Consider the following 24,643-nt stretch of genomic DNA (forward strand, 5'->3'; position numbering starts at 1 on the left):
AGGCCTGAGTTAACTCCAGAAAAATGATTTACAAGTCATTTCCCACTGTATAATAATGTAGAACATTTCATCCTATTTCACCAAGATTGACAAGCCTTATTCATAATTGGGCATTTAGGGGATGATTTTATGTTCTCATAAATAATTTTAATGATATCATAGACTCTAAATGCATCTCCATAAAGTTTTATAAAACTATACTTAAAAATTTTTCTTAAAACTGAGGATTGAACTCAGGGGCACTTTGCCACTAAGCCACATTCCCCAGCCATTTTTATTTTTTATCTTGAGACAGGGTCTATCTAAGTTGCTTAGAACCTTGTTAAGTTGCTGAGGTAGGCTTTTTTTTTTTTTAATTGGTTGTTCACAACATTACAAAGCTCTTGACATACCATATTTCATACATTAGATTGAAGTGGGTTATGAATGCCCAATTTTACCCCAAATGCAGATTGCAGAATCACGTCAGTTACACATCCACAATTTTACATAATGCCCTATTAGTAATTATTGTATTCTGCTACCTTTCCTATCCCCTACTATCCCCCCTCCCCTTCCCTCACATCTTCTCTCTCTACCCCATCTACTGTAATTCATTTCTCTCCTTGTTTATTTTCCCATTCCCCTCACAACCTCTTATATGTAATTTTGTATAGCCATGAGGGTCTCCCTTCATTTCCATGCAATTTCCCTTTTCTCTCCCTTTCCCTCCCATCTCATGTCTCTGTTTAATGTTAATCTTTTCTTCCTGTTCTTCCTCCCTGCTCTGTTCATAGTTGTCTGAGGCAGGCTTTGAACTTGTGATTCTCCTGTCTCAGATTCCTGGGTTGCTGAGATTATAGGCACCACCATGCCTGGCCAAAATTACACAAGTTTAAAGTTGGACAGAATCTCTAAAATCCTTGGTATAATCAGTCTGTTTTACAGATATAAAAACTGAAATGTAAAGAAACATAGAAAAGATAAGTTAGTTGTCTAAACTCATATATCTAGTTAATGATGGGAATGAATGAGATCTCCAGAGTTGCTCCCAAATGAAGATGCCTACTTTCTTGGGGTGAGATGGGTATATTTCAGATCATGTATAAGTACATTCATCCCTCTGTATCCAAGGGTTCTGAATCTAGACTCAACTTACTGTGGATGGGGGAAAAATTGCTTCTGTACTGAAAATGTACATATTTTGTTCATGTTATTATTCCAAAACCTACAGTATTATAACAACTATTTATATAATCTTTACACTGCATTAGGTATTCTAAGTAATCTAGAGATGATTTAAGGTATATGAAAGGTTATATGTTAGTTCTATGCAAATACTAGGCCATTTTAATATAAGAGACTGGAGCATTCTCAGATTTTGATATTCGAGGTCATCCTGAAACCAATTACCCTTGGATATTGATGGATGACTGTACTGCAATCTAAGAAGCCTTTTCAACTCAGGACTCTGAACTCAGTTAGACTGACTGTTTCAGGGAGACAGTCATTGAGGACTCAAGACTCACTCCAGGGTTGTGAATGACAGTCTAGAATCCCCTTTTTGTAAGCTTAGTATGGGCTATTTGTTTTGATGCCCACTGGTAACTCTTTGATATACACAACCAGATTCATTAGCTAACCAATCTACTCTGGAGGGAAAGATAAGTAAGAAAAATCCAAAACTCACTTGTACTTGGTTTGGGATATTTATTTCAGAAGTATTTTCACATTCCTGAGTGAACAGCAGGGAAGATGGTCTGGGAACATGCTAGGTAGTGGGATGAAAGCCAGATAAGCTGCAAACATGCTGTAAACTAGTCACATGCAGATGAATTTTCACACTTAATTTCTGACTTCTTGGAATGCCACATAGTTTAAAGGGCTAATCCTCGAAGATTAAAGAAAATTACAACCCTCAGTGTCAGTGAGGATGTGGCAGTGAAAAAAAAATATTATTGATTGAGAATGTTAAACTGGTGTAATTTTTCTGGAAAGTAATTTGGCAATTGTTTCTAGGATCTTAAAAATAGTCTTTGACCTATTTCCAGCAATCTATCCTAGGAAATAATCTGAAATACTGCCAAAAGATGCAACTACAAAGATATTCTTTGTAACATAATTTATAATTGTAGAAACCTAGACACACCATTAGTGCCAAATATGAGAGGAATGTCTTAGGAAATTAGAGATGTGATTAAATGTTTTGTCAGGTGACGAAGTTTATTCTACAATCATTACAAAAAACTAAGAAGTATCATTTTTAATGACAGAGGAAATTTTTACAATGCTAATTCATAAAAGAAAAGGAAATTATTATGTATCAAATTAGACTTGGAAATACATATTAAACAAACCTGAAAGGAAATGAGTAAAAGTGGAAAATGAATACTCTCTTTTCCTGCTTCATAACCTTGACACTTTATAAATTTTCATAATTAATCTATTCTGATCGCAATTTCAAAAAATATTAAGAAAACATAGGCACCTAATAGTCCAAACACTAACAAAAATACAATAAAATAAATTCCATGAAGAAATTAGCAGAATTAATGAATCCAAAAGCAAAACAAAACATAAAAATTATAGAACAGATACATCAACTATTCAGCTCCCAAAAATGATATTGTTTTACAGATATAAAAACTAAAATGTAAAGAAGCATAGAAAAGATAAGTTAGTTGTCTAAACTCATATATCTAGGGCTGGGGATGTGGCTCAAGCGGTAGCGCGCTGGCCTGGCATGCGTGCGGCCCGGGTTCAATCCTCAGCACCACATACCAACAAAGATGTTGTGTCCGCTGAGAACTAAAAAAATAAATATTAAAAATTCTCTCTCTCTCTCACTCTCTCTCCTCTCTCACTCTCTCTTTTTAAAATAAATAAAAATAAATAAATAAACTCATATATCTAATTAATCATGGGAATGAATGAGATCTCCAGAGCTGCTCCCAAGTATGGGCTGTTTGAATAAGAGTGGAAAAAAGAGAAAACAAACTTTGGGAATGTGAGAAGATTATAAAGATAGAAAAGATTTAAAAGATAATAAACAACCACATGTACTTGTTGACAATTTTTAAAGTTAGATTAAATGAATGATTTTATAGGAAAATAAATGGACTTAAAAATGATATTGAGGGCTGGGATTATGGCTCAGCAGTAGAGCTCTCGCCTAGCACGGGTGAGGCCCTGGGTTCGATCTTCAGCACCACATAAAAATGAATAAATAAATTAAAAATATAAAAAAAGTGATATTGAATCTTCCCCCCCCCACATACTTATGGGTGCATTATAATTGTACAGTTTGTGTAATCTGTTGTAAGAGGTTTTTATGAAACGTAAAAATGTCAATCAACACAGATACGTGTGTAAAAGTTCCCGAAATTCCCTGCCCCACGCCCACCAATAAAATTACCAAAGATTAACATAATCAGATAGATTCATAAGTGAATTTTTTAAATCATCAAATAATAGATGATTCATGCATTAAAACTCTTCTGAGGCATAGAAAAGGGCAGCAAATTTTAAGTTTACTTTTGAAAGTTAGCATAACCCAGCTATAAAACATTTTATAATGTTTTATAAAAATTTTAAACATTATATTTTAAACATTCTAGTAATGTTTTTCCATGTAAAAACATTACTAGAGAACAACTTGATTTATGAATACACAGGTAAACTTATAAGAAGAATGCACAAGTAGGGTTTATTCTAAAACTGCTCAACACTTAGAATAACTTGACTATCTAGATAGACATATTCAATAAAGCTCAACATTCATTTCTGATATAAACTAGCAGAAATTGAAATCACCTTCCTTAACTTACAAAAAAAGTTTAGCAGGAACTAATACCAAATATCAAAATTAAAAGTAAAAGCATTCACACTAAAGTTGGTAACAAAACAAAAATGTCAACCCTTCCTCCTATTCCCCAACATTACTATGATGTCCTAGACATTCTTACAAGACAGAAAAAAAAAAAAAACACAGATATATAAATGTTGGTAAGGGATACTTCTAATCTATAAAATTAAAAAGATTCAAATAAAAAACTACTAGAACTAACACAGCTTAGAAAGATGACAAGATGAAGATAAACATGCAAAACTCACTATCTTGCCTATATCCTAGTAATAGCAGATTGGAAATGTAATGGAAGAAAAATCTCTCTAAAAGAAAAAAATATATATATGGGGCTGTGGCTGTGGCTCAGCGGTGGCGCACTTGCCTGACATGTGTGGGGCACTGGGCTCAATTCTCAGGACCACATATAAATAAATAAAATAAAGGTCTACCAACAACTAAAAAAAAGAAAAAAAATAAATAAATTGTCAAATATGCAGAAGTAAAATAAATAAAGAAAATGCAAGGCCTTTATTTAAAAATGCTACTGAAAGACAAGAATAATCTAAATAAATTAAGAGCTACCCTTGCTCTGGAATTAAAGATAAATACTGTAACAATGTCAACCTCTTCCAATTACCTACAAATTCACTGTAATTTCAATTAAAAAGCTGAGTATCAATACAATTTTACCGGGTAAAACAGAGAATCCAAAAAGGAACATAGACATAAAAAGGGGATCATTTGGTAGAGGTAGAAAAATTAAGATTTCGCTTATTAAGTAAAAGCCACTAAAACAACTGATTATTCATTTTGTAGAAAAGAAGTTGGGACTTTACCTCTCATCATACACACACACACACACACACACACACACACACACACAAACATGAAATTTCATGTCACTAAAAACTTAACCACAAAAACAAGGTTCCATAAAAGACTAAAATTTAATAACATAAAATTAAAAAAATTTCTTATAGATAAAGATATCTTGTCAATAAAGAAATACAGGAGCTGGGGTTGTAGCTCAGTGGTTGAGTGCTTGCCTCACATGCGTGAGGCACTGGGTTAGATCATTGGTACCACATTAAAAAATAAATAAATAAAGCAAAGATATTGTGTCCATCTATAACTAAAAAAATTTTTCAAAAAAATTTTAAAGAAATACAACCCAAAGGACAAGAATGAAAGAAAAAAGTTCTCAAAATAAATAAAGGTCTATACACCCTAATTAATAAAATGTAAATTAAAATAATAAAATTTTACCTTTTAACTGCCTGGGTTGAAAAAGACAAAAAGTTGATACTATCCAGTTTTGACAAGAGTATAGAAAAAAGCTATCCCTCATGAGTTCACAAGAGTACAAACTAGTATGATGTTATTGGAAGGTAATTTAGTTTGTATATATATAAGAGAGAGAGAGAGAGAAATATGTGTGAGAGTAAATTTCTAATGTAAAATAATTCTACTTCTAAACCAGGCACAAAAGTGCCCACCTATAATTTCAACAATTTGAGAGGTTGAGGCAAGAAGATCTCAAGTTCAAGGCCAGCCTCAGACCTTAACAAAACCCTCAGTAACTTAACAAGACCCTATCTCCAAATAAGAATAAAAAGGGTTGCAGAGGGGCAGTGGTTGTGGCTCAGTGGCAGAGCACTTGCCTAGCACATGTGAGGCACTGGGTTCAAAACTCAGCACCTCATAAAAATCAATCAATAAATAAAATAAAGGTATTGTGTCCAACTACAACTATAAATAAATAAATAAGTAAGTAAAAATAAAAAAGGGCTGCAACGTAGCTCAATGCCCCTGGATTCAATCCTTAGTACCAACCAACCAACCAACCAACAAAAACCCTACTTTTAGGACTTTTTTCCTAAAGAAAAGACTCCATGGATATATAAGCAAAAGAATGTATATTCCAATAGGCTCTCTAATGGAAAAGAATGGAAAATAACCTGAAGTCAATTATATGAATTAAAGACATAGTCATACAACAAAACACCACTTTTTATGGTATGAAAAACATAGAAAGGTAGTCACAATAATTTATTATTTTTCTATTAAGTTAAAAATAAAAACTTTGCATAGATAGTATGCTATAATCCATTTGTTGAAAATATAAATAAATAGCTAAATAATGCCGAAGATGACAAAGGACTCTCTATATTTATATATGCCCAGGAAGTCTCTTAATTCTGAGAAATGGAACTGGGGATGGGGGTGGTGGGAGACATTCTGTTTCTATCTTATAATAAAGATATATATTCTTTTTATAATTACAAAGATGCTGAGAAAAGAAAAAAGGAGAGGAGGGTAAAGTGGGCGAGGGAAGGCAATCAGAGACCACAAAATAAAGGAGAAGCCACAACTTCAAAGGCCCCATTCAGCCCCTGAAACTCACCATCAATGTCCTAGCTACATTACAACCCAAGGTACCGGCTCCAAGCAGCAGACATTTGACAGATACAACCTTCTCCAGGTCCAGAGTAGGAACCAACCTCCAACACATCAATTTAAGATTTAGATCCACAGAAGACTCAGCTAACCTAGAAAATCAGAGATTTAGGTTTTTAGTCATTTAATTTATTTGTTCCCCAATCTTGTCCTCAGAGATATAAAGTCACTGTGCCTCTTTGTGCAGACGGATCACAGACCAGATGCAAATAAGCAGGAAAGGGGAAGCAAAGAAAAAATAAGATGTAGCTTGAGGATAAAAGTGTTCCATATGTATACATGTCATTGAAGTTCTCTGTCCTTGTTAGTTGTGGGCTACAAATTTGGTAGTGAGCTCCTAACAGCCAAGGTGAAAATGAAAACACAACCAACTACAAGTCAGGTCCATGAATAAATGCACACCAAAAACCTCAGAGAAAAATGTTCTTCCTGGTATTAAAGACAGAAATTTCTTCTATTTCTTCTTAATAATGAGTACACTTACATTCCCCCTTAAATAGGATACTAGCTTCCATTAAATATTGTTTTTATGTCTTTCAATGGAGGCTAATAGGACAAAAGTAAAAAGCAATGAATAAAGGTAGTAGTATCATTGTGGTAATTCTCATAACCAAACTTAAATTAAGCAGTAGATTTCAAGGAGCAGAACAACACTCAGTAGTATGCACAGCATACCCTGGACTGAATTATGCAATGCAGTATCAACCTAACATAACCTGTTCTGCATGCTGGTTATGAAAACCCCAGTGGCAAAAAGAACATCCAAAACATGTATACCTTTTGGGATCCATACATTCACTAAGGTTCACCATCCTTGGTCCCATGCCTCCTTTCTGGTTCTTTTCCCATCCGACTGCTTTAGGACAATCTTCAAGCAAACAAAACACAAGTTTAACAAAGGAAGGAAGAATAAAAATAAGTCAAGCAGCAAACATGTTTTTTTTTTTTAAAAGATCAACATTTACAATGGCCCATGCATTGATAAACTTTTAGTTCACTTCTTTCTCAGAGAGCTCCAAGAGCTTGCAATTTCCATCTACTTGCTCCAGTTACCTCTCCCACCTTCCTGAGCTATTAGGGTTCTTCTTTAGAGACCATTAGACCCAAGTACAGTGGTCCTAGGCAGGGGCTTGTGAAACAGTCCTCAAACCTGGCCCAAGGAGCCTCTACTTCTTTTGTTCCTAAAAATTGCTCAACAAAGACAATCAATCATATTTGGGTAGGTATAATTCTGTGGAAGACACTTTCCTTAAACAGGGCAACCTAATTAGCTCAGCATACATTCTACTGAAGTTCCCATAGGGATTCGGACCTCTAAGTCAGCATGTCCCTTCTGTTCCTCAACCTTACCCTATCCCACTGCTCAGTCTCAACTTTCACTGTGCCTCTTTGTGCAGACAAATCACAGACCCAGGTGACTGTTCCTCTTTTAAGCTGCCCTCTCCTGCTACAGGGATCCCTGTAACTCCAATTGCAGTGGTTCCAAAAGTATGCCTTAATCACTGTTAAACAGAGTTGGGAAATACTTCCATATTAACATCTACATCAATATCCAGTTCCCTAATACCAGCTAAAATAGGAGATTCACAATTGCACATGAGGGAGATAAATGCTCAGAGAGGCCTAAGATAAAATGACCACTTTGACTTGATGTTTTGTTTTTCAATCATGTACAGCATTTTGAATCTCTTTCCATTATCCCTTACACACCAAATAAAATCTCATGGATGTAGCTCAGTAGTGGAATACTTCCTTTGCATGTGCAAGGCTCTGGGTTCCATCCCCAGCACCACAACAAAAAAACAAAAAAAAAAAAAAAAAAGAAAGAAAAAAAAATCCCATGATACAACACATTCAGGGAAGTGCTGCTTGATTCTATTGTTGCAAAAGTCTCTTACATTTTCTTATGTTAGATTTCTATCAGCACTTCCATTTTCCTTTCCTTGGGAAATTCTTTAGCCCTTATTTTTTAAATAGTATTGCTCAATATAATTATGAGATCAGGAAGATGTTGATTCCTTTGACATATCTTTTGTTTCTGAGCTGGTATGAGCAAGGGGAAGCCAGGGCTGATTATCCTTGAAAAACTACTTGGGCACCAATCAGCCTGGGATGTCATTCACAGCAAGAAGCCACAAAACACATGTGACTTCAAATTTTTAACTCACGTACTCTGATGGAGTCCTTTTTGTTTTTTAATGCTATGAAAAACTAAAGCTAAAATAATATATTCAAATTCTTAAGGAGATGAAGATATCAGGATTCTTTTCTAGGGAAAAATAGTTCTCATCTTCTAATTCATATTTTACTATGAATTAGTTAACTAATCTTACATTAAATATTCTCATGTTAAAATTTTAAAAATGCTTCTCCAATGCATAGCACAAGAATCTGACAAGATCTACCAAACCACACTGTAGTACTGTAACTGATATCAGCCTTGTTTTTCTCTTTACTGATAAGACATTTTAAGACAAAAAACAAATATCTCTTCAAGTTAAACCATCTACACACTCAAAAGGCTATAGCCATTTCTAATTTAAAACGATTAACAATGAAAAAAGTTATATAAACCCACCCTGCCCTTGTACTCGGGGCAGGGGGTGCTACAGAAGAAATCCACCAGGAAAGTTGGGCCGACTGCTCAAAGTCACTGAGGGGTCCCCTCACTTCTTCCATATTCCACTGAAGAGAACACTCTCTCCCATAGATGTAGGGGCACACTCTGTGTTCCCAAGGTCATGCATAAACCCGCAGGCTGCTCTGAGGTTCAGCTGACCATTAATGACCTTCTGCTAGTGGCACTAGGCCAGAAAAGGCAAAGTGAGGCAAGTATGCAGGTACAAGCCTTCAGTGTTCACCAAACACAGGCCAAAGCCTGCCTCCAAATGGGTAGCAAAGCTTAGGCAGGGACCCAAAGAGGCATGGCTGCCTGCCACTCCAAGGTTTTGTGCCACTGAAAACTCCCACCCTCTAGTCTAACAAAAGCCCAATGCCTAAACATTTTTATGCATTTCAGTCCCTAGCTGATCTGCCCACTCCTGTCTCTGGGATGCATATTCTTTTCTCTAGGTTTTTCCTCACCTTGCAATAAACCTGCTCTAATTACCATCTCTGCCTTGCTATACTCCTGTTTCTATGACAAGATAATTGCCCTGATCTTAGGCATTATACCCAAAAACCATGGATCAATCCATTGTGGACTCTCACACACTTGTAACCTACCCATAAGACACACCCAAAGGCTGAGGGTGTAACTTGGTGATAGAACACCCTAGGTTCCATCCCCACCACTGAAAAAAGACACACCCCAAATTAATGAGATAATGTCTTTACGGGAAATGAGATGTTCTTCTCCCACAATTAGAATCAGGAAGAGCACAAGAAAGGCAGGAGCTAACAAGTGGGGCTCTCATCCCACCTCAGCAGTGCCTGCTCCCTTCTTCAGCCAGTTGCCAGAACACTATATTAGCTATGGAGAGCATAGGCTGTATCATGGGGGTGCAAAAAGAGATTCAGGATATTTAAAATAATATTTCTTTTATCACTACAACTATAGTATATCTTGGAAATACGATCACGTGTCACCTAACAGTGGGAGCATGATCTGAGAAAAGGTCATCAGCTGATTTCATCATTGTGTGAATATCAGAGTGTACTTACCAAACGAAGACTAGGACTTTGTCTTGCTGTATACCCTGCAATATAATCTTATGGGACTACCATGGTCTGCTGTTGACAAAAACGTCACTATATGGCACATGACTATACTAACGAGTACTACTATGAATACATGGAATTCACATTATGCTATAGAATAAGATTTTTTTTTTTTTGGTTTTGCTTATTATAAAGTTTTCCCTTTTTTGTTGTGGTACTGGTATATTATGAAGTTTCATTTGTAGCTAAGAAGAAAATCATTAATTTACATGAAAAACAGAAGAAAAACTGCCTTTCCTAAACTAAATAATCTACTTTCAATTCTGAGCAGAAGGAAGGTGTATTGAAGGTGTTACTGGATAAGAAACTTTTTTCATATGAAAGTGTGCAACAGTTCCTGAGTTTGAAATCAGCAGCACCAAGAATTAGCCATAACAGAAAAAGGGCAGTTCAGAATAACTCAGTGACTTAAAATGGAAAGTGCCTCACTACAGAATGGGGGTCAGCACTACCTGAGGGGCATGTAGGAGGCGCCTAGTGGCCTGCCAGGGACAGAGACCAGTCACATTTACATCTCAGTTAACTCTCACCTCAGTCTCTCTAAACTATCCTTAAGTTGTGGTTTAATAAAACAAACACAGGGAAGCTATTTTAGAATATGCCAGAAGAGGGTGCTAAATCCAATGCAAATCTCTAAAGACTGCAGAAAGGCTGCAGATTTCTTAAGGCTCTAGACTAAAAAGCAAAACAGCTTTCTCCTTTAACTGACCATGGAGAGAACTCTGTCCATGTTTCCACATTTCTATTTAAGACATCAGTGCCAGAGCACAGAATCACTGATAAAATGTCATCAGAGCCAATCCTGAGTCCTTTTGACTTTTGCATTATAGAAAAGATGTCTCAGAAGAGATGAGGTATCTTTAACATTCCCCCAACATACACACACAAGTTAAAGCACACCCATGGATTCAAGAAAGAAATGTGCCTTGGAACCCTGGGGAGGGTATTAAGAAATTAATTAAATGACATATGTGAAGGTGTTCTGCAAAGTATATAAGTGACATAGACATGAGGGATTACTCTGAAAAGAGGTATACACAGTGCTGGTATGAATAGTGAGATAGGAAATTAACATAATATTAATTAAGCATAATTCACACAATATTGATTAACACATAGTGTATGCCAGTCATTGTGCTGGTTTTTACACAGGGCATAGATTCCTCATAATAAATATACCCTAAGGTAGGCATTATTACTCCTTTTTTTAACATTTATCTTTTAGAAGTAGTTGGACACAATACCTTTACTTTGTTTATTTATTTTTAGTGGTGCTGAGGATCAAACCCAGGGCCTCGCACATTCTAGACAAATGCTCTACCGAATGCTCTACTGCTGAGCCACAATCCCAGACCCGCATTATTACTCTTATTTTACTCAAATTTGAGAATGAATTCTACTTCTATGACATATAAAATATATAAATACAAATGTGTATATCTATATACATTTACATATACACATGTTTTTCTATATAAAATGTCAATGTCAATTTCCTAATTTATAAAACAAGGATAATAGCTAACGTCTGTCACACAGGATCAAATAAAGACATTAAGTGTGGAAGGATAAACGGCACTTCTGCTGACTGGTTTACTCTGTGGAGAATAGGATCACACACAACATTAAGAATATAACAAATAAATATATAAGTGTACCAATACTTCATCCTTCCTCTAAGAAGGGACAGGAATAAAGATTTGGGGATAAGCAAAAATAAAAATGAATGCCAGGGGGGGGAAAAATCCTAAAGACTGAAAAACTATCTGAAGAAAATGTCCTGGTGCCAATCTCTGCCTTTGTTTTGGGCTGAATAGCAGAGTGTGCCCTCTTCCAAGAAGGTGTGCACCCCAGGGGTGAGGTAATAGTTGTACATTTCTCTCCCTTCTACTCCCATTGTGAAGGGATGAAAAGAAAGTGAACCAGTTTCAGTTTCTGATAAATGATAATTAGATGCATTCTCAAAGACCAGCAAATTACCTGGGCTAAATGCCATTTCTGGAAGCTTCACTTCAAAGATGATGCTGTGGGCAATGTCTCTCGCCCCCTGCATGGTGCGGTCACGGAAGCAAAGGACTTCAACAGACTGGAAACTGCTACTCCTGTTTTCATGTCCGGATTTTCATTTATTTTATTTTATTATTATTTTTTGGTTAAGGAAGGAAAAGAAAGAGACCACATAAGAATTTCAGCAAACCAGCTGCAGGCAATTTAATGTACTATAATTATTCCTCTCTGACACCCTTAGGGGTATGGCCTTAACTTTCCAAGAGACTTGAACATAATTCATATAGGCATCTTTTGTCCAAGTGTTTGGAGGCAGAATGTTGAATTGGCTGTGATATCTTTCTGAGTGAATTTTATATGTCGATCACAATGCAGAGAAATAATTTGGACAAATGAAGCTTTTAAATGCAGGAGTAAAGTGCTCCTGAGACATTGGGGGTGGGGGGGAAGCACTCATAAGGCATGGCTTCTTTAGCTCCAACCCCATTTGAATCCCACTTCATGAAACAGTTAAGTGTATTCAGTTAGTTATGTAGTAAGGAAGCCCATAACTAACTGAATACACTTAACCTCTGAATAAGTAGACAGATAACTAGTCTCCTTCTGGGTACAGTCTATAATTTATCTATCTTTGCATTTATTTTTATTTTACTTTTTTGGAACTGGGGATTGAACTCAGGAGTACTCAACGACTGAGCCACATCCTCAGCCCTTTTTTTGTATTTAATTTAGAGACAGGGTTTCACTGAGTTGCTTAGGGCCTCACTAAGTTGCTAAGGCTGGCTTTGAACTTTCGATTTCCCCTGCTTCCCCAGCCTCTGGGATTACAGGCATGTGCCACCATGCCTGGCCTATCCTTGTATTTTTAAGTAAACACTTTTACTTAGGTAAAGTAGACACAAAGAAAAGTGCACAAATCCTAAGGGTGAAAAGCCTGCCTCATGCCTCATCTCAGTTGTCACCCACCCCATCCAAAATAATTACCTCTCCACCTTCTAAGTCCTCCCCTTGGTTGTGCATATACTGAACTTTACATAAATGGAATCATACACCATGTGTTCTTTCAGATTCAGCTTATTTTGTCCAGCAGTGTGCTTTGTAAATCCATCCATGTTGATGCGTACATAAGCAGTTCAGGCAGATTCAATGCAGCAGAGCACCCCATTGTGAGGAAGACACTACAATTTATTATCTATTTCACTGTTGAAGGACATTGGGTTTATTCCCAGTTTGGGGTTATTAGGAATAATGCTGCCATAAACATTCTTGTATGTGTTTTGCTTTATCTATGTCTGCATTTCTGTGCAGAACATACTGACAGTGCAATTGCTGAGCCATAGATATTTTTAACTTTGGTAGATTCTGCCATTTTTTTGCAGCAGCTTTTGAAACGGCCCTATACTTTCAAATCCACTTGGTACAGTCACTTTTGTTAAGTCATTTTGGTGGGTTATGTGGAAGTCTCTCATTACAGTTTTAATAATATTATTTGATTTTATATTTTTGGAAATGGGGATTGAACCCAAGGGCACTTTACCACTGAGCCATATCCCCTGCCCTTTTTATTTCTTATTTTGAGACAGGGTCTCTCTGTGTTGCTTAGGACCTCACTACATTGCTGAGGCTGACCTCAAACTTGTGATCACCCTGCCTCAGCCTCCTGAGTCACTGGGAATACAGTTAAGTACCACTATGCCCAGTTTAATGTTATTTTCTTAATGATTAATGAAGTTGAGCATCTGTTCAAATATAGACTGGCCTTTAAGATACCCTCTTTTTAAATTATCTTAGTAATAGGAAAAAAAAAGAAGTATGATCACAACAGGAAAATCTTACTTGAAAGCAACCTACTTGACAGCTAAAAGGGAGGGCTAGAGAATTTCAGTATCAGGAACTCAGACTATCTGCCCTACCATGGCCTAAAATATCTTTAGTATGAACTGAGGCTGAAGCTCCCTAGCAGACCCACTTAAGACCTTCCCGATGACAGAAACTGGATCATAACCAATTTATTGATATACTTTCTAGTTTCCATGCTAGTAATTTTTTAAAAATTGCATTTGGGGAAAAAGAGATACAGACATAGCCAGATACATTGCAAAATATATAGACAAAGACATGCAGACACACAGACACATGCACACACAAATACACACACACACACACACACACACACATATACACACACACACTTGTAAATACCATCTGTGTGCTGCTAGGACCAAAAAATTCCTCAAAGGCCATCCGGGGTACTGGGCTAAGTTACAGGGATCATATACACCAACTGTTATCTGTGAACAGAAAAGACTTTCTGAGTAAGTCAAGTTTCAAGTCACTTTTATAATACAGACACAGACAGTATTCTGTCCTTTTTAAAGGCTGTTCTGAAAAGCACTGAAAATTAAATAGATGGACGGGTACAGAAAAAGAGAAAATAAAGGATTTCACACTTGACCACAGAACTTCTTGATGGCAGGAACTGTCACATTCTTCTCTGTATCCTTATACCTGGCAGTAGACATAGAAGAGAGCAAGGACTAGGTACATTAGGAAGGAAGGAAGGAAGGAAGGAAGGAAGGAAGGAAGGAAGGAAGGAAGGAAGGAAGGAAGGAAGGAAGGAAGGAAGGAAGGCTGGCTGGAAGGAAGATGGGAGGGAGGGACAGCAGTCAACTGTCAAGAGCTTATACAAAGAAAATTCTCTTTTCAAAAAAATCAGCCTTTGGGCTGGGGATATAGCTCAGTTGGCAGAGTGACTGCCTCGGATGCACAAGGCCCTGGGTTCAATACTCAGCAACAAACACACACACACACACACACACACACACACACACACACACACACACACAATCAGTCTGTGAAAATGGCTCATTAGTATGTCATTAGAAAAATCAAAAAAGGGATACTATCATTGTAAATCTGTAGTCAGTTCAAATCAAAATGCCAGATGTCCTGATATTGTGAACATACATGTCCTCCCACATCTTCCCTCTTTCCCTCCCCTGACTTAAGTATTTATCTGGAAAACTCTATTCAACTCCAAATACCATTTCTTCAATGAGGACTTCCCTTGGTAGGAGTCATTCTGTCACTTCGGCTTCCATCAATCTTTGTACCTCATATGTATAATCGTTTCACTTTCTCCATGTCCTTCCTCCCAAAGACAGTGAGCACCTAGCACTCAGCTCTTGATTTTTACATACCATTCTCCAATAAAAGGAATCAGGGTTTCCTTGGGAGGAGCATGAGTACTTCTAGGGTTGGGCAGGGAAAATACAAGATGAGCCTGGAGCATCTTGTAGTGCCAGAAAACTAAGGAAGTGCTAAAACAACAACAACAACAACAACAGAAAGGTGGGGCAAATCAGGACACAGGCACCAGCTCAAAGAGCTCTAGCTGGCCAAGGCTGTTTCCCAATCTGGGAAATAAAATAATAATGTGGTATTGGATTATACACACCCACACTGATATAAATAATGGAAAGAAGGTCAAGGAGCAACATCCTTGAAGATTTCCAAATAATATATTTATATATTATCCTCTTTGGTCAGGTGGATGGATGGAAGTGACTCACTTCCAAAGAAAACATGGTGACTTTACAATGGAGAAACATGGCAAATTATTACCTTAACCAAGTAATCAATTTAATGTTACCAAGGATGTCATGTGGTGATCAAGTATCCCCTGACGGGATGTGATAACAAGGATATCTCACTTCAATGCTGTTCCTTCTTCTAAAATCCCATCACAATGGTATAATCATAAAAGAATACAGACAGACCCAAAGGAAGTGACATTCTACAAAAATAGCCAACCACTCTTACTCAAAACTGTCAAGGTCATTAAATGCAAAGTCAGAGAGACGATTATAGAACAGAGGAGACTAAGAAGATGTGACCACAAAATGCAATGTGGTATCCTGGAACAAAAAGAGGATGTTATTAAAAATACTGGTGGAATCTGAATAAAGTACAGAGTGGAGTTAATAGTACTGTGCTAGTGTTGTCTTTTCAGTTTTGGTAAATATACCATGGTAATGGAAGGTAACAACCTTAAGAAAAGCCAAAACTGGGTGAAGGCATATTATGAGAACTCTCTGTGCTGTGTTTGCTACTACTTTCTATAATCTACAATAATTCCAAAAAAGTCTTAATAATTTTTTAATATTTTTTTAGTTGTAGATGAACATAATACCTTTATTTTATTCATCTATTTTTATGTGGTGCTGAGGATTGAACCAAGTGCCTCACATGTGCTAGGCAAGCCACAACTCCAGTCCAAAAGCTTAACTTTAAGAGAGAAAAGAGAAAAGAGGACAGTGAGAGTCTAGAGAACAGAGGGTATCTTTTTCATCTTCCATGACCAGGTGATAGACATACAACAGGCACTTGGTAAATGTTTGCTGGGTGATAAAAAGATGGATGGATGGATGGATGGATGGATGGATGGATGGATGGATGGATGGATATAATCAGGTGGGTGCATAGTTAGAAGGAGGGTGGGAATAAAATTATGGCTGATAAGTTTTTATTTATGAGCTATTCCACTTAGTGCTCTATAAGGATGGAATCATCCCAGATACTTCCATTTATTTCCCGAAATAATCAGTATAGTGTCAGCTACAAAGGAGAAGCTAATGCAATATTCATATTAGGAAAAAAAAAAGAAAGAATGAATACCCACAACCCCACTATATTAACACTGACTAAGACAACCACTATTAACATCTTGTTGTACAACCAACCATAGCATTAATGTTGTTCTAGAACCATTGTTAGTAGTGATGAAATGGCGTTCCCTTGTATTGTGAACCAAACTTTTTTGTATTTCCTACTGGATGGATGGAAGTGACTCAAAAGTCTGCATCTGTACTCAGTAAATCTTGGAAAAGGGATTTTAGTGTGTGTGTGTGTGTGTGTGTGTGTGTGTGTGTGTGTGTGTGTGTGTTGCCAGGGATTGAACCTAAGGCCTTGTGGGTACTAGATGAGTGCTCTACCACTGAGCTACATTCCCAGCCCTTTACTGTTGTCTTATCACATACTTACTGCATTATTTTTAAGATGTTCTTTAAAAACATTTGCTACCTTCTCCATTACATAAAACTTTCTTATTCCTAACACTGAAGACTTTTCTGTCCAGAAGCATTTTTTAGTCTTAAGCACAAACAGACAGATTCATATTTAACACAAACAAGTTATCTATGGTCTTCTTTTCAGGAAATTCAGGATATTTTTATTTGACATTCCCTATTCCATAGGGAGATAAAATATCATCAGCATCTAGGAAACTTTTAAAAATAGACTTACCAAGACTATGCTGAATGCTGACTCTCAATACATGATTGGCCTAGCATTCAAACTTTCCAGACCTCTGTTTTTCTATCTGAATTATGGAGAAAATAATAGCACCAACTTCATTGGACTGTATTGGGGATTAAATGAGATTTTACTGAACATGAAAAGCCCAGCATATGCGCAGTGCCACTAATAGCACTATGAGTGACACAACCTCCAGTGGCCAGCTCAGCAACATGTATCTGCATTGAGTTCCTAAGCAATGAATATAACTTGTCCAGTCCATAGAACTGAGAATCATTAGAGGGTGATCTTGTCGACAAAAGGCAAAAAAAAAAAAAAAAAAATCCCTGGAGCTATTTTTCATTGCCTTGAAAACCCTGAATTGAGTGTATGGCTTCCCATGCTCACGGACTCATGCACCAGCAGTGGGAGCATCCCTTGGGAGGCTACTGGAAATGCAAAATCTCAGACCAACTGATCTGAGCCTGCACTTCAGTAGGAACCTCGGTGATTCTTATGAACACGCAAGTTTCAGAAACACCGCTCCATTACTCAACCCTCTTAGATCTGTGGTTCTCTACTTTGAATGTGCTTAGGTATCAGAAGAGGGGTATTTAAAGAATACTACTGTCTAGTCCCCACCTCCAGAGGTTCTGATGAGTCAGACTGGATTCTGACTTGCGCATTTGTTTTTGTTTTTGGTGCTGGGGGTGGAATCCAGGGCTTCACACACACTCCACCACTGAGCTACACACCCTCAGCCCCAGCTGTTTTAAAAGATCCTCAGGGGATGCTAAGGTACAGCTAGAATGCAAACCATGCTTAATGGTCTGCAGCAGAGTTTCTCTAAGTTTGGACCACAAATGACCATCTGCACCAGAATTTCCTGGAAGCTCAATGAACTTGCACCCACCCTCCAAATAGGATCCCACACTATTCTAAGCACCACTACCTCCATGTTCAGTGAAAACTCCATGGGATTCTCATGCACACTATCACTTCAGCACTAGCCACCCAGGATCTAAGAAGGAAAAAATGAGCACTTGCTTAAGGCAGGTTTCACTGTACCCTACATTGTTCCTTATTATAACTGTGACTATTTGTTAGACCCCTATGCTTTCTTGATTCGAAGGCACCAAACATTGTAAAATGCACCTTCAAATTGGACATGGAAGAAAGGAGTAAACAATATCATACTAACAGTCATACCTGACCATTACCAGAAATTCCTGGTTTTAGAAGAATTAAAACATGATGGAAAGAACATCTGAGAATGGAGAAATATGGGATGCCCTCACATGGAATCATTTTGCTGGTCTAGGAGCTCAGTAAGAGCAGGGACAACGTCTGTCATATTCATTTTTCCATCCCAGTTCTGTCATTTGCTGAACAGATGACAGAACTGGTTCATTTCTCCAGACCCCAATATATGAAGACTGCCTGTCCCTAATACCTTAGGCACAGGTCCTGGAGACAGCTAGAGGGGGAAAGGTGAGATCTGGGTGACATAGACCTGAAGCTTATATAAAAACCATGATGCAGTATCTTGCAAGCTCCTTTCCTATCATTACAGATTCTCCACTCAATATTTTTAGTTGTTTCTGTTTTGTGGTACTGAGGATTGAATCTAGGGGCACTGAGCTACATCCTGAGGCCTTTTTATTTTGGAACAGGGTCTTGCTGAGTTGCTAAGGCTGGCCTCAAACTTGTGATCTGCCTCAACCTCCCACATTGCTGGGATTACAGGTGTGCACCAATGCTCCTGGCTTAATGTTGTTTTAATACTAGGATTCTCTTGGGTGACAGTATAGTCTAAATGAGTGTTTCCTGTGACAAGCATGAGAACTCTATGGATGTGTTCTCCACCCAGAACTTCCTCCGAATTGAGAAGCTGTCTTCCTTGAGTTCTTCTAGTCTGGCTGGCCGCCACCTGCCACTCTTCCACTGGGGATACCTTTTTATTATGTTCCCGTCTGGAGATCATGACAGATAACATCTGCCAGACAAACTACATATACTAAGTCATCACTGCTTCAACTTCACTTTTTTTTTTTTTATTCATCAAAAGCATTTACAAGCTGGGTGTGGTGGCACACACACCTGTAATCCCAATGACTTGGGAGGCCAACGCAGGAGGATCACAAGTTCGAGGCCAGCCTCTGCAATTTAGTGAGACCTTAAGCAACTTGATGCTGCCTCCAAATGGAAAATAGAAAGGGTTAGGGATGTGGCTCAGTGGTAGAGTACCCCTGAGTGTAATTTCCTGTATAAACACACACACACACACACACACACACACACACACACACACACACACACCTCATTATCCAACAAGAAAAGGGATAAGGGAGAAATATTGCTTCTATAATATTGTAACAGCTTACACTTGGGAAATGGTCTGATGTGGGGAGAAGGCCCTGCCAGGGTAGGCAGGCATGTGTTCTCATTCTGCAGCTAACTGATTTCAAGACCTGGGGGAAATTCCTTCCCCTTCAGCAAAATGAAGCAGTTGATTGCAATCATTTCCTCCAAAGCATTCCTTTCAGCCCTTGAACCACAGTACTTTGGACAAGATTAAAGAGGAAAAAACTATGTAGGTCACAAAACAACACAGACTATATTTTACTAAACCTCAGCCCTACAGGATGTGTCAAGATCATTCAATGGGTTATTTAGAAAGAACCTAAGAATATCAATGCAGGAATTACCATTCCATTTTTATATGTGACTCAATAACCCTCCCTTCTTTAATGTTCAGTCACTTAACTCTCACATAAGTCTTGACAATTAACTTAGCCTCTCTTTGCCTTAATTTTCTCATCTATCAAGAAATTCTTAACTTTCTGTGCTAAGCACAGAAACTGAGAAAGAGGCAATTGCTCAACAAATAGTAACTATAACAACAACATGAATACATTCTGATGTGGTCACTTCATTGGCCTCTTTGTTCAGTTCAGTCCATGGCCATACATAATTATAGTGTCTTTGGTTTGGAGGCTTTTTTTCATAAATGGCAGAGAAAAAAATAGGATGAATTCTAGGTGATCAAATATTCTCTGGGTCTAGGTTTTAGCATCCACAAATGTAGAGCTGGAGCTGAATGATGTCTATGTAATATAAATTAGAATGTTACATTAGCTGCTTAATTTTTTTTAAATGAGCATATTTCTGACACTTGGTATGAGGCAATGGGTAGAAAGATAATAAGAAATCTTTATTTTGAGCAGAAATGACCAGGAGTAAGTTTCTGAGAACAACCTGACCTAACATGAGCTATAGAAAGCAGGAAGGATCTGCTAAAAAAGAAAATTTATCACTTAGCTACAAAGGGAAGTCAGCTTGAAAATGCTGAAAAGGGACTCTCCTACCTGCACAAGGCATATAGGAGTGCAGATAACAATGTCACAGAGGAAAATGACATAATCTGTTTGACCCTAGGCTAAACGTCACTTAATCTTTTTTTTGATGATCAAAAGTGACTCCTAAATCTTTAGAAACTAAATCAGAAACCCTCATCATTGTAGAAGGTGGATGGGACAATGCCAAATAACAAGCTTTTAACTATCGATAAAGAGATTTTTTAAAAAATGGATTTAGAAATAAACACTGACTTGAGTTCTAGGTTCTAGAACTGGCTTTGTCACAAATTAATTATGTGGACTTGGGCAAATCATCTCCTTTTATAGTTTAAATATCAGCAGGAAAAAGCAAAATGTAATTAAAAAAATACTTCTGCTTTGAAGGTTTGTAAAATAAGCATTCCTTTGCACTTGACTGAGAGCATACATGATATATTTGAAGTGGCCAGTTATGTTCTGGCTATAGTTCACCAAGCAATTTGCTGAAAAAGTACAACATGAGAAAGAGAAGAGTGCAAAATTATCAACTTGACTGTCCTCGGCTGGACAATTTCCATGAGGATCCCATAAAACATGCTTATGTGACAAATGGTTGTATTTATTACCCAAATACTTGATATAACAGGAAATGAACAAAGGAAATCACATGTTTTAAAATTCAAATACTGAATGTACTTCAAGGTCACAGCCAGCTTCTAAGATGCAGAGTGATCACTAAGTGAAGAAAGAAACAACTAATATCATATAAAGTGGTGCTCCTGCCTGGTGTGGTGGTGCATGCCTATAATCTCAGCAACTTGGGAGGCTAAGGCAGGAGGATCACAAGTTCAAGGCCAGCCTCAGCAACTTAGTGAGGGCTTGTATCAAAATAAAAATGATTGGGGAAGTAGTTAAGTGGTAGAGTGCCCCTGATTCAATTCCCAGTATCAAGGGGAAAAAAATATTACGCATTTCCTACTGTTCTTATCCACAGATGTTATAGTCCCCAAATTAAAGGTTAACCCTGTTGTAAATTACGAATCATTTACCAAACATTCACTCTTTAAAAACCATTGTGAAGAAAGTAGAAGAATTAAGTAAGTAAGTTTTTCCTCAAGATCGGCAATGAGACAGTGTTATGGCCTGTTTTTTAAGACCATAATCACAAAAAAACTGGCCTGGAAGATGATTAGATGTTATATATATGTATATGTATATGTGTGTGTGTGTGTGTGTGTGTGTGTGTGTGTGTGTGTGTGTACAGAGAGAGATAGATATAAATACAGATATAGATATATCACAGTCTTAGTTTCAAAAAATTCACAGAAAGAGATTATAAGAAAATAAACAAAAAGTTTACTTAAAAAATTCACTATAGGCACAGTGGCACATGCCTATAATGCCGATTATTCAGTTGTCTGAGACAGGAGGATCTCAAATTTAAGGTCAGCCTGAACAATTTAGAAAAATCCTGTCTCAAAATAAAAAATAAAAAGGGCTGGGGATGTAGCTCCATAGTACAGCACCCCTGGGTTCAATCAATCCCCAGTACACACACACACACACACACACACACACACACACACACACACACATAATACAAACACATAAAAGAATAGCTGAAGAACTTTGTAAAATTTTAAAAACAGTGATGCAACCAAAAGCAAAACTAATAACTGGAACCATGCCTACAGCAGTTCACTTATTTGCCTGTATTTGTAAAGTAGTCAGTCACACATTTGTCACTTAGCATTTTCCAAACTACACATGGTGAGCTCCCTATGGCTTGAACTATTTAGTGGGTTACAACCAGAATTTTCGAAAAAGATGAAATAGAATAAAGAATAGTATTATTTTGTGAAAGCTGTGTATGTGTGCGTGTGTGTGTGTGCATTTAAAGACATAAGTAAGTACTGAGTCATAATGTCACATGTATTTTTAATCACAAAGAAGTTTGGCATTAAGCAATCACATTACCAATCTTACATCATCCAAGAAATGACAGAAAATCAGTCAGAAACATTTATCAAGTTAGCTTTAATTTAAAGTCACACCAGAGTGAACTGGCAAAACTGTCCAGATGCACTGGCGCTGCTGAGCCCTAACCCTGACAATCTCAGGAGTGGCTTCTCTGGCAGGAAAACCACTCTTCATCTCTTCATTTTATTTTATTTTTTTCAAACACAAAGGGCAAGAAGGTTGCCTTTTTATTTGCATGACTCAGACGCTCAAAAGTTCACTTTATGCAACAACTGAAGACAAGTTAACCCAAAGAACAGTTTCCTCTGAAAATGTAATCGGAACAATTTATTCTAAGAAAATACTGTGGGAACAATTCAAACATGTGAATAAAACTTAATGAAGCCTATTTTATTCATCATCTCTCAATTCTCACAGCCACTCCTGAGGAAGGGGGTGTTATTACTGCACGCTTGTTTAGGATGAGGAAGTTGAGGATCAGAGGGGTCACTGGCTCATTTAAGTTGCAGTGGGACTTGAAGTCTGGCTTTTTACTCTACCACAGCCTATTGGGAGCTAGGGAGGAAAACAGGGCTGTGTGTCTTCCACAGCAGGAAGAGTTGTGACTGCAGGAGGTCACAGAGTTTATGTGTGAGGCTTCTGTTCCCAAACCTCTTCTGCATTTTCCTCATGTGCAAAATTGACAGAATGTCGCTCACTTTGAGGATCAGCAGTAAGGTGTGTGAGTGCCTAGCTCTGTGCTTGGCACATGATTAGAACCCTGATCATGGCCACTGTAGCTGCTGATGGCTAGTAAAGTGCCCTCTTCAGGGACAGGTACCCATTACCCAGAGCCAGCCAAGCCTTCTCACACAAGTGAACAGCACTTCTGGAGGCAAAGGTACCACTTAAATTTAGAACAAATTTAAGATGGTCTATTGCCCCCTGACCCCAGCAATCCTACAGGCTCCCTCCCAGGAAAGCTAACCACTATCAAAATTCCCTTCATCCTTCTTCAAGACAGGGATGCAGAGAGGACCCATGAATGGGTTTCAGCCCTCTGTGAGTCCTGACATTAGATGTAGAGTTGGATGCGGGTGTGTCTTTTCTGCAGGGGATTCATGGCTTCTACTGAATTCTCAGAGGTTATGCATTTGTTCCAATGACCCCAAAACTAAATTACCCATTGTAGATCACATACTTGCCCTCTAGCCTCTCTCCTGTGAGAACACTAATGACCTCTCTGACTCATTGCACATAAATTTCAGGTATATAGACAATTTGGGAAAGTTTTTGTAAACTTCCTGGCCTACATCAGAATGGAATGTTCATGTTAAAAGACAGCATTTACAATGAGCCATCCTAAGAGCTGCCTTGACTTCCTTAAGGTCCACTGTGTGGGAGGCACTGACTCAGGAGCTTCCAAAATGGAATTCCCCAGTTCTCACTCATTCTTCCATCATGTTTTACACACCAGGCATGACACCACAGGTCGCAAGTGCAGTGGTGGGAGATCAGAGATAGAGTCCTGACAGAAATTACATTTTATTTATTTTTGGGGGGGCATTAGTGGGAATTGAACCCAGGAGGTGTTCTTATCACTGAGTCACATCTCTAGCTTTTTTCATTTTTGGAGACAAAATCTAGCTAAGTTTTGCAAGCTGAACATGAATTTGCCATCCTCCTGCCTCAGCCCCCCTAGTTGGGATTGTAGGTGTAAACCACTTCACCCAGTTAGGAGCTTACATTTAAATGGGGGAAAAGATATTAATCAAAGATTGCTCAAGAAGATATAAAATTACTAATGTGCTAAATAAATACCCCAAAGAAGGGTTATACAGTGCTAAAGAGCTCACAACAAGAGAAATAAACCTTTTTAATGGCAGTCAAAGGATTTTCCTTAAGAAAATAATGATTACATTTAAATTTGAAGAAAGAGTAAGCACTTGATGGGAAAAAGGGTGTGAGTGTGGTGGAGGTGGGAAGAAGAGAAAGGAGAGAGAAGGGTGTTCCAGGCTAACAGAGCTTGCAAAAGACCCTG

At 37.7% G+C, this 24,643-nt stretch overlaps 1 protein-coding gene across 2 annotated transcripts in view; it reads right to left on the reverse strand.

Annotated features, from left to right (window-relative positions):
• The window catches only part of Atg7 (autophagy related 7), a 239,697-nt gene that overhangs the window by 173,689 nt on the left and 41,365 nt on the right, over positions 1 to 24,643 (reverse strand). For both annotated transcript variants that reach the window (XM_005333795.5, XM_021731992.2), the window contains exons 8-11: positions 14,213 to 14,301; positions 11,984 to 12,105; positions 7,061 to 7,151; positions 6,231 to 6,375 (exon numbers count right to left, since the gene is read on the reverse strand). In XM_005333795.5, coding sequence (XP_005333852.1) covers positions 6,231 to 6,375; positions 7,061 to 7,151; positions 11,984 to 12,105; positions 14,213 to 14,301 — 447 coding nt within the window. The remainder of the gene's footprint in view (positions 1 to 6,230; positions 6,376 to 7,060; positions 7,152 to 11,983; positions 12,106 to 14,212; positions 14,302 to 24,643) is intronic.

Source organism: Ictidomys tridecemlineatus, chromosome 16 (assembly GCF_052094955.1).
Source record: "Ictidomys tridecemlineatus isolate mIctTri1 chromosome 16, mIctTri1.hap1, whole genome shotgun sequence".
Classification (NCBI taxonomy): domain Eukaryota; kingdom Metazoa; phylum Chordata; class Mammalia; order Rodentia; family Sciuridae; genus Ictidomys; species Ictidomys tridecemlineatus.